Raw genomic sequence first — 20905 nt, 5'->3', positions numbered from 1 at the left:
TTTAACAAATAATAACATAGGTAATTATTTATATACTGTTGTGGTACTGGCTATGAAAAACAAACAAACAAACAAACAAACAAAAACTAAAAAACCCAGGCCAACAAGAGCACCTAACAGGAGGCCCTGGGCCAGGGCTGGGGACTTCAGCAGAGTCCTCCCTGAGAAAATTTAAGCTAACCTGGTTCATTTATTTGTTGTCCTTATCTGTAAAACCACAGGTATGAGAGAGACCAGTGCCATTGCTCATGAGATTGGAGAGCCTTCCTTAAATTGTAGGGTCCTTGAGTGAATTGAAATTCCCCAATTTCAATGGGTTTAATGGCACAGAAGACAGCTTTGAGGCTCACTCAGTGTATTGGGCTGCCATATAGAATACTACAGATTGAGTGGCTTAAACAACAGAGATCTACTTTCTCATGGTTCTGGTTCTTACAAGGGTAAGATCAAGGTGCTGCCAGGGCCATTTCTGAGGAGGCTCCTCCTCCTGGCCTGCAGATGGGCACAGTCTTGCCATGTCCTCACCTGGTTTTCCTGTGCAGATAAGGTGGGATGGGGAGAGCATAGTGTCTCTTCCTATGAGGACACCAATCCCACTGGGCTATCATTTAACTTCTCTCCCTACAGACTCTGTCTCCAAATACAGTCACATTGGGGGTTAGACATATGTGTGAATTTGGGGTGAGACACAGTTTAATTCATAACACTTAGGCACCATTAAAAATTCATTCCACTACTGGATGTCCAGCCCCTGATTTCTCTCTCTGCATAGGATTATAGAATAAATACAGCATTTAGTTCTTCGCAAAAGTTCCAGATTGCCCTGCTGTCCATTTCATTTTTCTGCTCTGTTGCTGATTTTGAGAAAAGAAGCGACTGCTTTGAAGGCATTTGGGGACAGGAAAAACAAAGTATATGTTATGTTGTAGGTATTTGGAGAAGAAGAAATCTTGTGTATTAATAACTCATTTCAGAGAAACAAAGTTATCAGCTTGATTTGAGTTGAACAATTAGTTGGAAAAGGCATTTTCCAAAATGACATCACCAGGGAATTTTTGTTGCTGAGGCTGGCCTTGAAATATGGTCCTTCCAAATTAATTGTTGTTGCTGTTAATAGGGATTGAATTGGGACTTTACTACTGAGCTACATCCCCAGCACTTTTTGTTTTTTTTATTTTGAGACAGGGTCTTCCTAAGTTACTTACAATCTTGCTAAGTTGCTGAGACTAACCTCCAACTTACGTTCCTCCCACCTCAGCCTCCATAATCACTGGAATTATAGGCGTGAGCCACAGTACCTGGCTTTCACCTTTTTTTGGGGGGGGGAATTGAACCCCGGTCCTCACACATTAGGGAAGTACTGTTTATCACTGAGCTACATCCCCAGCCCCGTGTGCGTGCATGTGTGTGTGTGTGTGTGTGTGTGTGGTGCTGAGGATCGAACTCTGGGCCTTGTGCATGCTAGGCAGACGTTCTACCACTGAGTCATATTCCCCAGCCTCCCCATTCCAGGGAATTTTAAAAGACATTTGATGTGATCTGGGCACTCAGGTCTTGTTCTGTATCTCTTTTCCCCTGCTGGAGGAATAAGGAGAGTCGATTTCTTTTATTAATAGAACTGAGTAGTTCACCTACTAAGACCTTATTTTTATTTTGAAGTCATTTGGGCAAAGGAGTGAGGATCATTAAAATTTTAAGCTCATGCCCATGTGGCCTTGGACAAGCTGCATTCTTCTGTGACTTTATGGGAAATGTGATAAGGCATCCCCAGCCTGGATGCTAGATTGATGGTCTGGCTGTTCGTAGACATGCTTAACCTGTGACTGTTAAAGCATGTTACTAGCTGTCAGAGCCTCCCTTAGAGCTCCTCCATGATCCCAAACTTGTGGCACTATTTTAGACACCGAGGCTCATTTTTTAAAATTTCTTTTATATTAGTGTTTAGATACTCTTCAGGCCACAGTGTATCCACATTTACTTTGTATCATTATACTCATTTACTTTGATATCAAGTTTAATATTGAGCACCTTTGGAAATGAACCTTTAAACATTAACATACAGGATTCTAATGAATTCCAGACTGCATATGTTACTAAGCACTATTTTTTATTTTTGTTTTTTGTATTTGAAAATTCTTTCAGATTGTGATTAGGTTTAAACAAATTTTAGTAATAGAAGGTTGATCGTGTTTGGTTTTTCTGGGGTTGATATCACTTCTTCCTTTTAAGTATTACACACCAACCTTTACTCATTTTGTTGATCTGAAAGATTACAGATATACAAGTAAGTTTGGATGTTCATCAAGCCTACAGAGGAAACAGGCTTGCTACTCAAGGGCTCACCTAAGCCGTGAGAGTTGTTCCAACAGCTCTTTGAAAAATTTTTGAGTAATAAAATTTAAACTTCTGGAAATTTGGGTAGTCACTAGACCCTAGGATTTAGAACATTTTGTAAAGGGAAGTGGTCTTAGAACAGTCTAAATGATGACAAATATGTTATAATGCAATTCCAAATGAGATTATGAAATTGGTGATTTTTTTCATTCCTACATAAATATGAACCATCTTGCTTTGTGCCAGGTGAAAACAGGTTTCTTACAAGAATTCACTTTTTGCTACATGAATCTACATAGAGAAGGCTGCCTCTTACATAACAGTGAGACTTTTACTGGGGAATTCATATTATGCAGAAAGAAGCATTGTGTTCCAGAGTTAAATGATTCCTGCCACCTGCCAATTCATTTCACAATTATTTTGGAAAAAAAAAAAATCGAACACTTGCTATGGCTTAGATGTTGTGCTGGGTGCATAAAGATGAATAGAACATATAGGCAGCTGACCTGTGCGTGCGTGCGTGTGTGTGTGTGTGTGTGTGTGTGTGTGTGTGACATAACAGTTGGTATAGTGTTGCTTTTCATTGCAGTTCTACGTGTTTCTTTCTTTCAATCCCTATTCTGTAGGGGTAATTGAGATGTGCATTTTCACCTGATAGATTTACAGGGGATTCTGGCACTGGGCTGCTCTAGGAGTAAAAGTCAGCTTCCAAGTAGAAAGCTCACTCTGTTATTGGTCCTCTGTTGTTCAGGCACACATGATGCTGACTTGTGAAATTTTATAAGGAAGAAGGCAGCGAAATGCAAAACTCGCTGAAATTCAGGATTGGTATTTTGGCAGTTGTACCATTAGAACTGTTTGGAAATAATTATAAGACAATTTTTACAGTGGCTCAGAAACCCCACTTTGGCCATAAGAACATGGTGTTAGGCCTGTACAGAGTTAATGATTTCAATTTTAATTGCTCTTTCCTGTAAGAGGAGCAGAAGCAAAGGTAGCCTTTGACTGCCATGTAGATGAGGATAGCCATCTAGTTAGGGGGAATTATTTTTTTAACAATTTTAGTTTGGCTCAAATTAGGCGATCTTGAGGCTTATAAACGAACACTGGCAGAGCCAACCTTCTCATTCTACTGTCTAATTTCAAAATTGCTGACTTAAAAAAAAGATCAGGACTTGTAAAATTGTATTTAGAATTCAGATATATCAAATGTAGGCAGAGAAAAGAAATAAGGTACTCTGTTTAAAATTTTAATGTACAACTGGGCCTGGTGGCACAGTCCTATGATCTTCCTGCTACTTGGGAGACTGACACAGGAGGATCACAAGTTTGAGGCCAGACTGGGCAGTTTAGAAAGACCCTATCTGAAAATGAAATTTTAAAAAAGGGGTAGGGATATAAGGGATATAGCTTAGTGGTGGAGCGCTTGGAGGAAGGTCAGAGTAATGCCCCGTTTCATATCATTCCTTGTAGAAGTACATTTGTGGTCATTTTCTCTCATTTGTTTGTTTTATGGTATCAGGGATGGAACGTAGGCACTCTACCACTGAGTTACATTCCCAGCTGTTTTTCTTTTCTCTTATTTTTCTTCCTTCCTTCCTTCCTTCCTTCCTTCCTTCCTTCCCTCCCTTCCTCCCTCCCTCCCTCCCTCCCTTCCTCCCTCTTGCTAAGTTACAGAGACTCAAACTTGCTCCTGCCTCAGCCTCCTTGGTTGCTGGGTTTATAAGCATAGGCCACTATGCCTCCTGCCTGGCTTTAATACTTGGGAGTAATACTTGTAATACATACATCCGTAAACCTTGATGACAAGATCTTTTTGATGGACTGTCTTAAAATAAACTAATTATGGTCAGTGTCTTTTCCGCCACTGACATCTTTTAAAATAATTAATTTCCTTCACAGTAATTTTGTTCTTTCAAAGAGTAGAAGCCAATTGAATTTGCCCACTTGTTTTAAAAACAAAACAAAAAAAACCTCTCCCTCTCCATCTGTGTTGTTTGTAGAGCTAGATCCAGGTTTCCAGTGACCATTCTGATCTGGTAGGAAAGGCTTATCTCTGAATGTTGGGATGAAGGTTTGTAGTGGGTACTTTGAAAATGTTGTAGGGGGGGGCAATGACCGAACCCCCACTGCTTCTCCAAAGCACACATGCTTGGCGTTGTGGGGAGTAACCCACTGTGGGGTTTTATGCCAGAGGCACAAGGAGTAGGATGGGGTATGTGAAATTCTGATTCTTCAGCACAAAGGATCATCCGTGCTCTTCACCTTCCTGTCTTCTAGGGCTTTCTCTCAAGTCTTCATATGCTGAAAGGAGATGAGTGTTTCCCTTTAGCTTGGGTGGGGTTTCTCATGCTTTTTGTTTTCCCCACCCCCCACCAGGAGTCCCTTAGACACTGTTGCCCAGCCCATGACATTAAATAATAGAATAGGACAGACATCATTACCCTGTGTACATGTATGGTCACACAAATGGTGCGACTCTACTTCGCGTACAACCAGAGAAACAAAAGTTGTACCCCATTTGTGTACAATGAATCATAATTTAAAAAATAAATAAATACCATAGATTTGCTGTGTATCTGTGCTTACATCCAAAGGAGTTTTTCAGCCCCTCCCCAGATGAATTTTCAGTTCACTGGGGGCACTATCATCCCCGTTTTAAACCTGGCTGGATGAGTTGCTGCCCTAGGCAGTCATTAGGCTTTGATGAGGTCTGAGCCATGTCCTCATTTATTTAAGATCCTTAAGTCCTTCAGCTATTTTTCTGATATGGATCCCTACTGAAGAGTTTTGCCTCTGATGGAAGGTTGAGTTGTTTACCTAAAGCTTGGACTTTGAAGTTGTTCACACCTGGTTCAGATCCTCTTGCCCTCCTCATCTTCATGCCGTGTTATCACTAGCAAAGTCTTAGGTTATTCGTCATTTATTAAGCCTTAGTTTATTAGCAAAATAGGTTAATAATAGTTGCCTACCTCAAAAGGTTGCTAGGGAGGACTGAATGAGAAAGCAAGGAGAGCCTCATATCAAGCAAGCCATCAAAAATTGGTATTTTAGTTGTGTTAGGGCTTAACTTACCAGCTCTGCATTTTAAAGATTAGATTACATGCCTCTTGCTCTGAATTCAACAGTGATAAAGATATGAGAGATTAAGATATGGGAGATAAAGAGCTATGTGACCCAATCCAGTTTAACTTTAGAAAGTGTGAAATAATGGGATGGAAGAATATACACTAGGTATAGATTATCAGTCAAATAGAATCCATATGTTAATAGGGATGAAAGAGTATGTTATAACATTAGCAACCTACCAAGAAGATGAAATATGGTAACTGGTGATTTTTATACATGCTGTATAATCCCTCAGGCAAATTGTGAACAGGAGGTGACTTCCTTGCTTCCTGGTGACTGAATGGTTGAGAGGGTTGAAAAACTATTACTGGAAGTTCTCAGACACTTAATCTGGTCCCTTCAAAGTCCTGAGCAGACTTATTTTTATTTTATAATTTTTAAAAAAAATAGAGCACACAAGCACTCCAGTGTATATTTTTTCAAGTCTTTTATGAGTGAGGTGGGAGGGCTTTCAGTGTTTGCAGAACATCTGGGTCATGAATGCTTCCAAAGTAATTGTCAGCATCTGATTTTTCTCCTTCAGGAGAATTGGCAAATGTTGGTGACTTTCATTTTATTTATTTGAGCCTTTATTAAGGTTGAGTTATTAAACAAGTGTTTGTGTGTGTGTGTACTTGTGTGTAGTGCCAGTAAAAATTCTATTTATTCTCTTATTGTTGCTCTGTTTTGTGAAATCTTAGTACTTTGGACAAAAAAATTTATTTTCATGGGTAAAGACTAAATTAAAAAGGGAAACCTGAATTTTAATAGGGTGTGATGCACCTTATATACGTGCTCACATCCATTAGCAGCTAATTCTAAAAATGTACTTCCTTAAGAGCAGAGTATCCTCTTGTACTTAACTGTCCAGGGAATAGTTGTCAGCACAGGGCACCTACTAATCAAACACAGGGAAGTTGGTGGGCTCCCATGGAGATTTTGCAGAGTATCAGAAGAGGTGCTGGAAGGAAGCTTGGGGATAAACTTTAAAATTTTTTTTCAGCGGAGGAAGGAGGTTGCCTTGCTAATTTGCCCAGGCTGAGCTTGAAATTGCATCCTCCTGCTTCAGCCTCCTGTGTGGCTAGGATTACAGTATGTACCACTGAACCTGGCTCTTTGATTTCTTTATAGAATAAAAACCTCTGTTTATTTGTTACCTGAATGAAATAGAAAATAAATGTGGCATCTTGAGAAGTAACAGAATATCTTAAATATTTTCTCTTTGGGCTGCACCAAATGTTGACTTCAGAATTTTAACCAATACAGAGAACTAGTGAGAGTTCTAACACTAGTAATGCTCTGGTTTTTTTTCCTATTGGTTATGACCTTGTGGGAGTCTGTGGCAGAAATCTAGGAACCTTTGCCTTGTAGGTCTAGGATAATAGTTTCCTCATCCACTTGTGTCTTGGTCCATCAGTTAAAGAAAAGAAAATTAGTGTCTGCTATTGAAGCAGAAAAGGTAAGGCACTTGGAGTTTCTTTGTATCTTTTAGAAGATTCCAACTCATGTAACACAAGATTAGAGAAGAGTAATTTGAGCAGGAAGGTGCTGATTTTTTTTTTTAACATATTTCTCATTTTTACACACACACATGGAATAGAGAAGAGCAGGGGAAGTAAAGGTGCATAGGCACTGTTAACTATCTTCTCAAAACCTAGTTGCAAAGAACACGGGTATTGCCCCATTTCACACCTAGGATAGTATTAATTTTTACTCATTCAAGGGCTGCTTAATGAGCTCATACTGTGAAGACGAATTCATATAGAATCCATCCTCTGTGAGCTGGGAGAGGTGCTGGAGGCGGTTTCTCCTAGGAGAGAGTGTCCTGTCCTGTGCCAACCTTACACAGTCCTCTCAAGCTTTCCTAGTGGTGGAACCGCCCCGCAGAGTTCCTCCCTTCTTGCCTCTTCATCCTTCCACAGCCATTGAAGAAGTACAAATTACCTCACTAGCTCTGGTGATTTATGGCTGGCAGCACCTTGGGAAAAGGCAACCCTTCTTGGATAATTTCCTGGGAACACCTGTATGTGTGGTGTAAGCTGTGCTGATAGCTGGCATGGCCCCTTGCTAAAGTGAGTTATGTGATGGGTTTGAGGCATGCTGGATGTGACTCCCTTGCTTCTGCCAAGTGCCCGAAGCACCCTTTCACTGTGTGCCTGCTGGGGGTGGGGGTAAATAACCTTGAAATTGCTCTGAAAATGTAAGAAGTGTTTCATTACTGTGAAAACTCAACTGTTTGATAATGTCTTCAGAGAAATGGAGAAAAATGATCCCAATCCCCCAAATTGGAGGCTTTTTGTTTGTTTGTTTTTGGTACTGGGGATTGAACCCAGGCACACTTTACCACTGAGCTGCCTCCACAGTACTTTTTTATTTTTTGAGACAAGGCCTTACTAAGTTGCTTAGGCTGGCTTCGAACTTGTGATCCTCCTGCCTCAGCCTCCTGAGCCACCGTGCCTGGCTTCAAATTCTAGGCTCTTGAGTGGAACAATTGAATAAAATAATAACTTACACCATTAACATTTCTTCTGTACAGACTGGTAGATACATTTGCTTCCCATTCACCTCTTTAAGGAACAATCACAATACTTTTAAAGAAAAGCATTAATTAAGAATACTTAGGGGAAAAATGTGTTTAAGTTCTCTGAATGACTTTATGTATTGAATTTTCACACTGTATCCCATAAATTTTTACAATTATTGTGTGCCAAGTAAAAAGAAAAAAAATGATACTGATTAACACTTGCTTATTGAGAAACTCGTGGAAGGTGGTTGTGACTGGGAATGGGTCAGTGGGAGTAAGGGATTCAAACGTGGGTTGAGTCTGCCGACTCCAGAACCAGGGTGGTAGAAGTTGGAGCACTGACTGGCCTTGGCTGTCCTGGAGGCTGCCGTGTGGCTTGTTCTCATCGGTCAGCAGGTGGCACCAAATAGCCAAAACTTATCTGGGAGAGATACACTGCTTGGCTTTCACTTTGGGCTGGATTAAATCACACTTTCTATACCTTTGGAATTTGAGATGAGTAACACTTTCACATCCTCCTACCCCCTGAGGTAGATTCCTCCAAGACTGAATTTTCTCAAAGCCTTTGATGTTGTGATGTAGTCATGAAAGTTAATCATCTCCAGGATCAAATGGTATATAACAATATTGATTTTCATCTTTTCAAAGGGGGATGATGACCCTGAATATTAAAACTATAAGATCATTCAGTAGAATATACTTACTGAATTAGGTTTCTATAACGTTTTGTTTTAATGGAATTCTGTGAATACATTGCTAACATAGGTGTTAATATACCAGTGCGTGTACATGGTTGGGATTGGTTATGTCTGTCTGGGAATTTTGCTCCCATCCAGGATTTCTGTTTGAGTGATGGTGATGATGACCATTTGATCACAGATGTTGGGGGCTGCTTGTAAGGTGCAGTCGGTGCTTTCTTCCTGAGGAACACGTAGGATGTGTTGGTCATGTTCTTAGCTTCTGAGAAAACTGCTAATGATAAAAGAGGATGCTTTTATTCATCTCATTATTGGCTATCATTGTGTTATTTAAGCCTTTGTTTATTTCAGCTTATTTAATTTAACCTGGACATTTGGTTGCATTTGACATGTGGTTATGGGAAGGAGCTTGAGAGAATCTACATTTGAAGTACAATAGGAGAAAAGTTTCTTTTCAGCACACATGGCTTTGTTTCCTTGTATGGTGGCATTTGGGCAGATTGTCTTCTTAGCGGTCCTTCTGTGTGGCTGGGTGGAGGGCTGGCTGCATCAGTTCAGGCTCTCTAGTGATGAGGCCTGCTGAATGGTTCATGTTCATGTTCTTGGTACACATTGGATGAGACTTTTGCAAAGTGAGCATCCAGGTACAAAAATATTAGAACTTTTGAATTTTAGGATGTGGAGAGGGATGGGATGGGAAGAAAGAGGGAGGATAACAAACATCTTTTCCCTTGGGACATCTTCGTACCTCTGTAGGAGGAATCATCCTTCTCTCTCCTGCTCTTAATTTGCAGTTAAACTTGCTGTTTCCTTTGCCTGCAATGCTGTTCCTCTCTGTCTGTGCTTGATTCATTCCTTTATGACATTGAGATCTCAATTTCAGTACTTCCGGGACTACCAGGTTTAAAACAGTTACTCACTCTCTCACTTTATTCTGCTTGTATTTTATTTTCTTTGAACTCTCTTACCTGTGTGTGTATGTGTCCAGCTCCTAGTGGGACTTGAACTTTCCTAGAGCAAGGCCCCTTCCTTATTTACTATTTATCCCTAGCATCTGGAAAGGTGCTGAGCATGGGTAAGCCCTCAGTGTATTTGGGTTGACTGCATCGATAATGGCTGTATTGAGGGAGAGGCTTACACTTAAAGCTAAACATCTCTCTCTTCATTCATTGAAGGACTGTGATAAAGTGAAGACAACAATGAGCCAAAAGTTGAGGTCCAGATCCTTGTGTCATATTTATTCCTGAAAAATACTGTGACCCTCAGTTGGTTCCTGAGGGGTAGTTATTGGTGTTGGTCATGGAAATTTTAATAACAACAATATAAATAATTACAATCATTTATTGAGCATCTACTGTAAACTGATACTGTTCTTAGTGCCATATTCTTATATTTCAATCTTAGGCATCAGTTTTCTAATACACAAGTGAGATGTATACGAAAATTGATTTGTTCTTTTACATAACATTTGATTAAAGGTAATGTAAAAGATTATATAGTTTATGGTGATATGTAATAAAAACCAAAATGTTTATTCAGAAGCCCCAAATAGTTGTTGGTATAGCCATAATAAAAGTTTTAAAATTGCAGTTCAAACTTTGCAAAGAAGAAAACATTTTTTGGGAATTCATCATCTCATTCAGCCCTCTCAACAGCTTGTGAACTATCTTCCTTGTTGCTTCCTTTGGGAAACTGAGGCTCAGAGATATTGAGTAGGTTGACCAAGGTCACACGGCTGGCAAGAGGCAGTGCTGAAGTTCAAAACCAGCCTTGATTCCAGAAGACTTGACTCTGGACAAGCACTCATTCTTTTGCTTTCTACTCTCCTTCATCCTAGTAGGTTTGTGGGGATATACACACTCTGGACACCTAAATATGTTTTTCCTTTTCTTTCTCACAGAACTCTAAGAAGGAACTGATGTGGAGGAGCAGCTGAGACAGTTCAAGATGACGACCACAGTAGCCACAGACTATGACAACATTGAGATCCAACAGCAGTACAGCGATGTCAACAACCGCTGGGACGTGGATGACTGGGACAACGAGAACAGCTCTGCGCGGCTCTTTGAGCGGTCCCGCATCAAGGCTCTGGCAGGTGAGTTCCTGTCATACCCTGTCAAGAACCCAGGATGCCCTATGGTCCTCCTTAAAATCGTCCACCTGTCCTCGTTATGACTCCTGTTTACAGATCATCTTATCTCCACTTAGCCGTGTCCCATGAGAGCAAGCTGAACATTTTGTAAAGAGCTAGTTCCGTATCTGGAGAGCTGTCCGTCCTAATGGCCAGCATAATTCAGAGCACAGAGTGATTTTTATAGTAATTCAGAAAGAGCTACTCAAACTTTTTCAGATTTCATTCTGACATCTTACATTTCAAACTTTTGGAACATAGTATACCTTATACACAAAAATATCTGAAATAACCTGTGTAGTTAGTGCCTGTGACCTGTTAACTGACCTGAACTGCATAAGGTTGGTTAGTACTACATATAAGGGCTTTAGATCTGAAAACCAGTAGTATAATATTTAGGTAAGGGTACATTTAATACTGTAACAGGTAGATTTATCATTGATTCATTTACACTAGTAGGACAGTGTGTTTTCTTATTCCCTTCTTGCTGTTGAATACCTAGAGCATACTTTGACAGTGACCCTGGGCAGGGTGGGGAGTGTGTCACCCTAAAATTGCCCTGAAAATCAGGAAGCTGAGTTACTGAGAACTCAACAGTACTGAATATGTGTAAAGCAGGAGTCAAACTAGAGTGCTTTCAAGGTCCTCCCTCTGTACTTTTGAGACTTTAAAGGAAATTGTTTCCAATGAGAAAAGTAAATTTATGCTTTCCTCCCAATACCTTTAATTATGATAAACAAGAAGTCAGGTAAGTTTACTGTTAACTGTGAAAATAGCTCACTTTTCTGTTATTTTTTATAACAGAATTTTATTATGAAGCATGTTCATTCAGGATTCTCTTGATTTTAAACAAAAGGAAACCTAACCCAAAGTGGCTTAAGTAACACAGAAGTCTAATTGGTAGGCAAAATCAACCTTTTAACAAGACCTCCTCCTGGACTTAATTGGTACAGCCAGGACCCAGTTTCTTTCCCTCCACTCTGGCTTTATTTGTTAGTGCAGCCTCCATTTATAATCAGGGTCTATCTTGTGGTCTCAAGGTGGCTGCCCCAGATCCTAGGCCTCCAGGACCTTACAGACACTGGGAGAAAAGGGCACATCTGCATCCCCATGGTCCAGGGGTCATCTCATTGCCCTGTTTGACTTCAGTGGGAGAACAGGATATCTGTTTTGACTTCATCTAAACAGGGTACACTCCTAGAGTGAGCATTTGGTCAGCCCCACCAAACAGCTTGGCTAGAAAATTTGAAATACAACATGAAGCAGAAAGAGGGGAATAGATGTAGAGAATACAGCCAACTAAATGCTATAGGAAAATTATTGAGCTTTCTTAGGCTAATTTGTCCCTTGAGTGGTGTGATTTAAAGATCTTTCTTGAATGAATGGTTAATTAGATGGTCATTCACCCTAGAGTTGGGGCCTTATTTTCTTTCTCATTCCATTAGCATGGAACTTTATGGAAACCATAATCTTTGGCTTGTACTAATGGATTGATTGGTACTTTCTCCCCTCCCCGATTTGCTTGCTCTTCATTTGAGCCTTAAGACTAGCATGCTAGGGTGACCAATTACCTTGGCTCATGAGACTTTTACTTTCTAGTTCTAGGCTATCCTGTCCTTTTTTTTTTTTTTTTGGGTACCAGAGATTGAACCCCAAGAGCACTTAACCACTGAACCACATCCCCAGCCACATCTCCAGCCCTTTTTAAATATTTTATTTAGAGACAGGATCTAGCTAAGTTCCTTTAGGGCCTCACTAAAGGACCTTGCTGAGGCTGGCTTTGAACTTGGAATCCTTCTGCCTCAGCCTCCCAAGCTGCTGGGATAATAGGTGTGTGCTATTGTGCCCAGCTGCCCTGTCTTTCTTTTAAGTTCAATTTTTCTTGCAAACTGCAGAGCAGTTACTTGCTTTTTGTTTGTGATCTTTCTATAGATGTAGAGGAAAGATCCCATTGTATTATTCATTTTTCCTGATATTCCAAGGATATTTATCTAGGTCCCAGAAGAACTGTGTCACAAATATTAGAGCAAATGCTCATTTTTATTATTACTTACTATGTGCACTATTCTAAATGCATTGCATATATAAACAGTTAATCCTGTAACAATTGTATGAGAGAGTTACCATTATCTGTAAAGTATAAATGAGGAAACAGAGGGATTAAATAACTTGCCAAGGGACACTACTGGCCTGCTGGCACATCAGCCTAATGATCAAAAAGAAGTACAGAGAATTACACTCTCCCATCTATAGAAACTACCTGGAGTACCTTGCTGGATTGAAACCAGCAGCTTTTCCTCAAAGTAGAGAAAAGCTTCCTCTGAAAGCCACTTCCTTGCACAAGTTGCATGAAGGGGGAATCTCTTAACACTTTGGTTTGTAAAAATTTTAAGATTTACATATACTTTTAGAAAATACTTAGGGTTAATACTGACTTGCCATATACTCAAAGTTTATATATATATATATATATATATATATATATATATATATACACATATACACACACAAAATACATATATCCAAAATACAATCCCAACTTGAAAAGTCATTAGTGAAATTTTACATGTTTATACTGTCTTTGAAGCACATCTCTTTTTTTAAACAGTTTTTTACATGTTGATAGACCTTTATTTTCTTCATTTATTTATATGTGGTGCTGAGAATTTAACCCAGTGCCTCACACATGCTAGGCAAGTTCTCTACCATTGAGCCCCAACCCCAGTCCCCACATATCTCTTTTGTATATGAGGGACTGGTGTGATACATAATCATCTTTAAAACTGAATGTGGAATGAAAACATGGTAGAGGATACTTACCCAGTACTTTCCGTGGTTCCCATTTTTGGTTCAGAAGGAAGATAAGAATATTCATGAATTCTGTTGAGTGGCAAAGAGATGGGGGCACTCAACTTTGAGGTGGTACACTGTGAAGCTGTTTTTATGTCTTTATTTCCTGCATTCCATCAGATGACTTGTCCACATTCTTGACTTCTTTATCTTTTAAAGCAATGTCAAAGGTGAATGTTTTATTTCTATAAATGATTATTTTTTAAATGAAGGGTGTTTATGATTATGGCTTATATTTTGTAGAATCAACACAAATTAGAGGAAGTAGGGGAAGAAGTCCTTTAAAATGTGCAGCATATTTAGTTTGAAAATATTGATAAAAGTAATTAGAATTAATATTTTTCTATCAATACTTGTTACTAGTAAAGAAAAAAGTTGGGAGAGTATATACCAAAATGGTCAATGTTTATTTTTTTAGTGAATTTTCTATATTTAGGTTTTTTCCTGAAATAAAACATGAACTCTTTTGTAATAAGGAAAAAGCATGAAAGTATCATAAGCATCTAATACTCTATTCAGAAATTTTGATTAACTTTTTTCCCAAAAAATAATGGCACAGAGAGGTGGTAGAAGAAAACCTGTATATAAATGTGCATTTTAATAAAATGATAGATATTTAAAAGGAGATTACTGGGCTGGGATATGGCTCAGTTGGTAGAGTGCCAGCCTCGCAAGCACAAGGCCCTGGGTTCAATCCCCAGCACTGCCAAAAAAAAAAAGGAGATTACTTTGGGAGTTGTCACTCATCAACATTTATGAGTTCAGAATTTACCTGTTTACTAAGATGTAGACATAGCAAAAGAAATTGACCTTGAATTTGCATTATCATAGAGGAATTAAGGACAGAGATCAACCATGGGAAAATGACATGTATCTAATTGTGTCCCTGTCTCACATGCACAGAGGAAATAGCATTGATAGTGATTGTATATATGTGCCAGATGCCTTTAAACATGGTCTGCAGTGGTGAAGAATTTGGTGTTGTTTAATCAACTAAGCAGAAATATTCAGATCAGTGCTCTGCAAAAGAAATATAAGACTAGCCAAATGTGAGTTTTAAAATTTCTAAGTAGAATATCTTAATCAGTATATCCAAAATGTTATCTTGTCAACATTTAATCTGCATAAAACATTATTTGAAATACTTTTACATTTTTTTACTGTCTTTGAAACCCATTGTGTATTTTATACTTACAGCTCATCTCAGTATGCATATACGACGTGGTCAGTAGACATGTGACCAGTGGCTACTGATTTGCACTGATTTGTGCAATTTAAGTGCCTACATGTAGACATTTTTTATTGGCTGCATAATTTTTAGATCTATAGAATAGACACAGGCTTTAAAGTACTTATTTAGTCATAGGTGAATTTATGAAGTAGTAAGTAGTTGGCTTCTAGCTAAATATAAATTTAAATTCTGATAAGGAATAGTGTACTAACTGAACAGTTATTAAAAAAAATAAAGACTTCTGTCTTGCGCTTTCCAATATTAAACTTTCATTAAATAGATGCAAAGTAGCAACAAATATAGATTCTCTACCAACATCTACATTCTGCTCTTTTGGCTGAAAACTTGAGCACAATACCCAGGCATCTTTTGTCAAACACTATGTTTGGATGCACGAGATTCAACAGCTTGCTTGTTAACAGTGCTTACTCCAAGTCCCCCTGCCCTATAAATCGAGATTCACCCCTGCGGAGTGGTGCATGGAAGTCAGCATTTTTACTCAACCTTCTTGTGATTGTGTTGTAGACCAGTTTGAAACACACTTTCTTAGGACATAGCCTAAATGCTCTCACTTAATATTGAAATCCTGTTATCCTTGAGCATTCCTGCTGAAGTGACAATCAACTTTTGTCTCTCCTTTAACATATTAGTCTACCTTTCCCTTGACAAGTAGGTCACAGTTTATGTTTTGATATCTTGAATCTAGATGCCTTAATGTTCTGCCCACACTGAGTGTTGTGCTGTCTCCTGGCAGGAGGAGTACATTCTTGTAATCCCTGCCTTCATTGCAGCCCCAACTGGATGGATCCACCCTTTGTGACGGTGACGAGGCGTCTGCATTTGCTCCATTGCTGTCTGGGTCTTGTGTGATTTGTTAATTTCTAGGAGGACAGAAAATTTCTCTAGTCTCAAGTTAGCTCTGTAGTGCTAATTAAAATGAGTGGGGAAACTTAAAAAGTATATCCTGAAAAATTTTGCAATTGTAGACAAAAAATTCACACCCAGGGTTTTCTCAGAAGAAATAACTAGATTGTATATGGCAAGAATTAGAGCAGAATTTACCATCCCATTCTCCCACTTGACTGCAAATTTCAAGCTAGCATTAAAGTTATGTCCTTACACTGGGTGGAGCTGCTCACACCTATAAACCCACTGATTGAGTCGGCTGAGGCCAAGTTCAAGGCCAGCTTGGGCAATTTAGCCAAGCCCTGTCTCAAAATAAGTTAAAAAGGGCTGGACGTAGCTCAGTGGTGAGTACTCCAAGGTTCAGTCCTCAGTACGAAAAAGGAGGATAAAGAGAGAAGAAAGAGAAAGGAAGACTTATGTGTTTAGATTCTTTTAATCCTCAATTGTCAGTTCTACACATACATGACAGGAAAACTATTTTAAAATCATGAAAGATATTTAAGTTTACCTTTTTTGAAATATGTTTTATTTTTTTTTCTACCTATAATCATGTTTTTGATTAGATGGTTTGGATATTGGCTTTATATTTTTGATGGTCACCTCTAATATGATGGTTTCATTCAGAAATTACAGAATACAGAATAAGACTATTAATCCTCAATGGCTAACCCCCCCACATACCCACTGCATATGTGTGCAAGTGCCAAGAAAGTACTATGAGCAATTAGTACTGCAGTAATTTAGAGGGAAAGATTTATCACAAAACAGGGAAAAATGCACCAGAGTCATTTTAAGATGTTAGGGCCTCATAGTACCATTGCAGCAAATTAAAGAGGCTAGGCTGTGGGTCTCCCAGGACCCCTCTGTTGAAGCAAAAACCTGCTCTGGGCTGTTCAAGATGACAGGCCATCACATGCTTGGAATCACCTCAAAATCCAACTAGGACTTTGCTTAATCACATACCTACCTCTCTGTTCAGATGTAACACTTAATGCCCCAAGGGAAAGATGTAAGGAAATCTCATGAAACCATGCCGGACACGGGAAATCACATAAGGGAATTTATTAAGCAAACAGAGTATCGCCCTGCAGGGTAAGAGAGAAAATGAGAGGAAAAGAGAAAGGAAAGAGAAAGGGTGGGCGCTAGAGAGTGGAAAGCGAGGAGGAGGAAAAGCAAGTGAGAAAAGATGGCGGTGAAGCTATCTTTAAGAATCACACCAGGATAACGGGACCAATAACGGAGAAGGACACTTGCAAGCTGACTGATGAACCAATAGCTAGCTAGGATGTTCACAGACTGACAGTAGTTGGGAGGCCAGGAAATGGCTGCATCAGAAAGGGTGGGGAGAGCAGCTTTATACATTACAAAAGAGAACAGCTCCTTGGATGTTCGAATGAATGTTTATAGTCAGGATTTTTTTTTCCCCTCCCTGAATTGAGGATTGAACCCAGGGGTGCTTTACCACTGAGCTACATCCCCAGCCCTTTTAATTTTTTATTTTGAGACAGGATCTTGCTAAATTGCCCAGGCTGACCTTGAACTTGTGGTCCTCCTACCTCAGTTCCCCAAGTAAGTGGGATTACAGGCTTGTGCCACATTGAACCTGGCAGGATATTTTAAAAATAAATTTAAAAAATTTTAATGGACATATAGTAATTGCATGTATTTATGGGGTAGAACGTGACCTTTCAGTACTTACATTCAATATTATAATCAGGATTAGCAGGGATTTAATTGCTCCTCCTTGTTTCCCTAATCCACTCTAGAATCTGTTTCCCTAAATGATGCATTGTGGGGAGCATGAGAGGCGTGGTCCCTAACACACAGTAAGAGACCACCATTGTGAAATCTGAATCTGAAAGAGCATTTCCATATCCATGAGGTTCATGAAAACCAGTAAAGAGGAAGTCTGTTTAGATCATTACATGTAGTCCCAGATTATACCCTCAATTTGTTTTTCACATGCAAATGGCTTCAGTAGTTCTCTAACCATAGGAAAGCAGGAGTCTTCTCTGCCTTTTTTTTGGTACATTTCATCTAGATTTCTTATCCTCCCTCCCTTTTCTCTGTTACTGTAGATCCAGTTTCTTCCCTGCTTTTTAGTTCAGCTAGGATTCCTAGATTCTACCACAGACTGTTCTCTGCTCAGTGATGGCTAAGATCTCATGGTAGGTGAGGGGAGTGGCCCAGGCTTGGGAGGACCAACAGGTGGAAGCTAGGGCTACCATGGTCTTCTGCTATTCCTCTCCTTCGTGAAACCTCTTAACCACATATCAGGGTTCTCCTTCCTCACTGACCTCAGCACTTGCTCATTCCTGCACTTTCTCCCTCAACCTCCTTCTCTGACTCTCAAATGTCAACCTTTTATTGAGATAAAATTTACATTTCAAATACAATAATTTAAAAAAATTACATTTCTTAAAATGAATCCTTTTAAAGTATACAATTTGGTAATTTTAAAACAAAGCCCTACGGCAGTCACCACTGTCTAGTTCCGTCTAGTTCCAGTGCATTTTCGATACTCCAAGAGGAAATCAACACATTAGCCCCTGCTTCCCACTTTCCCTCCCCCCCAGCCCCAGTCAACCACTAATCTACATTTTGACTTTATATCCTTGCCTGTTCTGAACTTTCTCAACAAGTGAGATATGAGAAAATATATAAACATAAAGTTGTCAAAGTTTACATACAGGCTTATAGTGCATACAAACGAAATTTTACAATATGTGACCTTTTATGACTAATTTCTTTCACTTAACAAAATGTTTTCAAGGTTCATCCAGCTTGTGGCATGTATCATTATCTCATTTCTCCCTTCACTCTCTTATATAGTAATGGAATAGTGAGAAAGAACAGAAAATACTCTGTAAAAGCTACCAGCTTTTATTTGGTGGTTTCCTGGGAACAGATGACAGATCATTTGTAGTACTGCAGACCTAAAAGTACTATGGTCTTAGGAAGTTTTTCATTTATCCAAATGTGGTAATCAAAAGAGCCTAGTGTGGGTGTTTGGTGTCTCATATGGTCATGTCTTATCTTTATTAAATTCACTTATAGTTTAGCTCCTGTGCCACTTTTCTACCAAAATGGACCTGTGAGCAATTACCATCATAGGAAGATAAAAGGATGAAATTTATTTTTTTAAAATTTTATGGTACCAGCGATTGAACCCAGGTGCAAACCACTGAGCCATATCCCCAACCCTATTTTATATTTTATTTTAAGACTGAATCTTTCTTAGTTGCTTAGGACCCTAAATTGCTGAGGCTGGCTTTGAACTTGCGATCCTACTGCCTCTGCCTCTGGAGTTGCTGGGAATACAGGTGTGACCACTGAAGCCCCAATGAAATTTAATTATATGCAGGGCATTTATGAAGTCCCGTGTACTTTAAAAATAAAAAAATGGTACATAGGATCATTCAGACAAGAAATGAGATAATGATACCTAGGATATTGAAACTATCACAAAGTATATTTTATAATTAACAGTGGAATTCAGATAGCTAAAATATTATTTCATCAATATTCTCAGAAATATCATTCAATTTGTTTAATGTATAGAGAAAATTGATGCTGGGTAGATGTTAAATAGTTTCTCTGATTACATTTTGGTTTTGAAACCAAGTCCACTAAAGAAGATGGCTGTGATTATTAAACTATAGATTTGTTGGCAGTTTTGATGTGATCACTCTAAATAGTAATCCAGTGGGGAGGTGTTCCGGTGCTAAACATCTACTCTGTGTCTGCTGATTAGCTTCTTGGAAAAGATTCCTGCATTCAGAATTATTTTTGGTTAGTTCTTTCTGGTTAGAAGGAACAGAGATTCATTTGAGTTCTCTGAATAAAAAAAAGATATGTGTATGGTAGAATTAGGGGAGGAGAGAAAGAAAGTTATTACAGAGTTCCAGACACATGAGACTTGGAAATCCACATGACTGTGGCTGCTACAGGGCAGGTCCCTGTGCCTTCTTCATTGGAGACCTCTACTTAGCAAACTATGACTGAGTATAGGTTACTGTACTTAGTGTAGTGTCTCTTCCTTCATTATGTGGCCCACAGCTGACTTTGGTGTATTTTAGTTCCAACTCTTTTTTTTTTTCTTTTTTCATACCCAGGTTTTTTTTGTTTTTGTTTTACTACCAAACCACATCCCCTGCCCTTTTTATGTTTTTGTTTTCAAGGCTGGGTCTCAGTTGTTTAGAGCCTTGCTAAATTGCTGAGGCTGGCCTTTAAATTGAGATCCTCTTGTCTCAGCCTCCCATGGTTTGGATTACAGGTGTGCAACACCACGCCCAGCTCCAACTCTACTTCTCGCCAAGTTTTTTTATCTTTTGACTTCACCACTAAATGATGTTAATGATTTAATATCCTGGTATTTTTCTTGGTGTGTTTCTGTAAGTAAGGTTGGGTATGGTGTTGGAGTTCTCATTGGCTCAGATAATTTTTAACTATTTATTTATTTGACAGGGTCTTGCTGTGTTGCCCCAGGCTGGCCTTGAACTCATGATCCTCTCATCTCATGAGTAGTTGGAATTGAAGACCCAGAAAACATATTATATTAGGTCATAGCCGGCTGTATGTTTACAAATGATTCCTTTAGAAAAGGTATCTCTGGGCATTGATGAAGAGCAGAAAACCACATGTACAAAACATACCAGTGGCATTCAGCCATTCACAGTTCAGAGAGTATGGACTGGAGGTTGGAGGCTCTGTTTGGCATGTCTGAAGCAGAATTGTAGCGTGGGGAAGGAAGGCCCTTCGTATTAAAACTTTTAGGGAAAGATCTTGGAGTATCATGCATGATTGAGGGAAGAGCTAAACAGTCAATCTGAAGAAGGGGCCGGAACAGAAAAAAATGAAGCTTTCTCATTCTTGGTCTGTTTTTAGCTTCTTCGTGTGAGTGGGCTTCCGTCTGTACTCCTGAAGGTGACCTTCCTTCTGCCCCTAGGCTTTTCATCCCTTTCCTTTCAGTATTTATAGTTCCAGTTGGAAACATGACTGTTGGGGATGTGGGGGGTGTGGGGGTGTTTGGGAGCAAAGCAATAATTTACTAGGCTCTGGTCAAATGGCTACGCCTGGACTAGTGAACTCTGATATGGTGTGTGGAGGGCTGTGAGAACATA

General features: G+C 39.2%; 1 protein-coding gene across 2 annotated transcripts in view; it reads left to right on the top strand.

The window, feature by feature from the left end:
* The window catches only part of Sptbn1 (spectrin beta, non-erythrocytic 1), a 186821-nt gene that overhangs the window by 47277 nt on the left and 118639 nt on the right, over positions 1–20905 (top strand). For both annotated transcript variants that reach the window (XR_007104752.1, XM_047523352.1), the window contains exon 2: positions 10565–10759. Coding sequence is in view for 1 of the 2 variants with exons in the window: in XM_047523352.1 (XP_047379308.1) it covers positions 10612–10759 (148 nt within the window). In the remaining variant the exon portion in view is untranslated. The remainder of the gene's footprint in view (positions 1–10564; positions 10760–20905) is intronic.

This window comes from Sciurus carolinensis, chromosome 13 (assembly GCF_902686445.1).
Source record: "Sciurus carolinensis chromosome 13, mSciCar1.2, whole genome shotgun sequence".
In the NCBI taxonomy this organism is placed as follows: Eukaryota; Metazoa; Chordata; class Mammalia; order Rodentia; family Sciuridae; genus Sciurus; species Sciurus carolinensis.
Note: the sequence above shows the minus strand (reverse complement) of the source record. Positions and strands in the feature narration are given on the sequence as shown.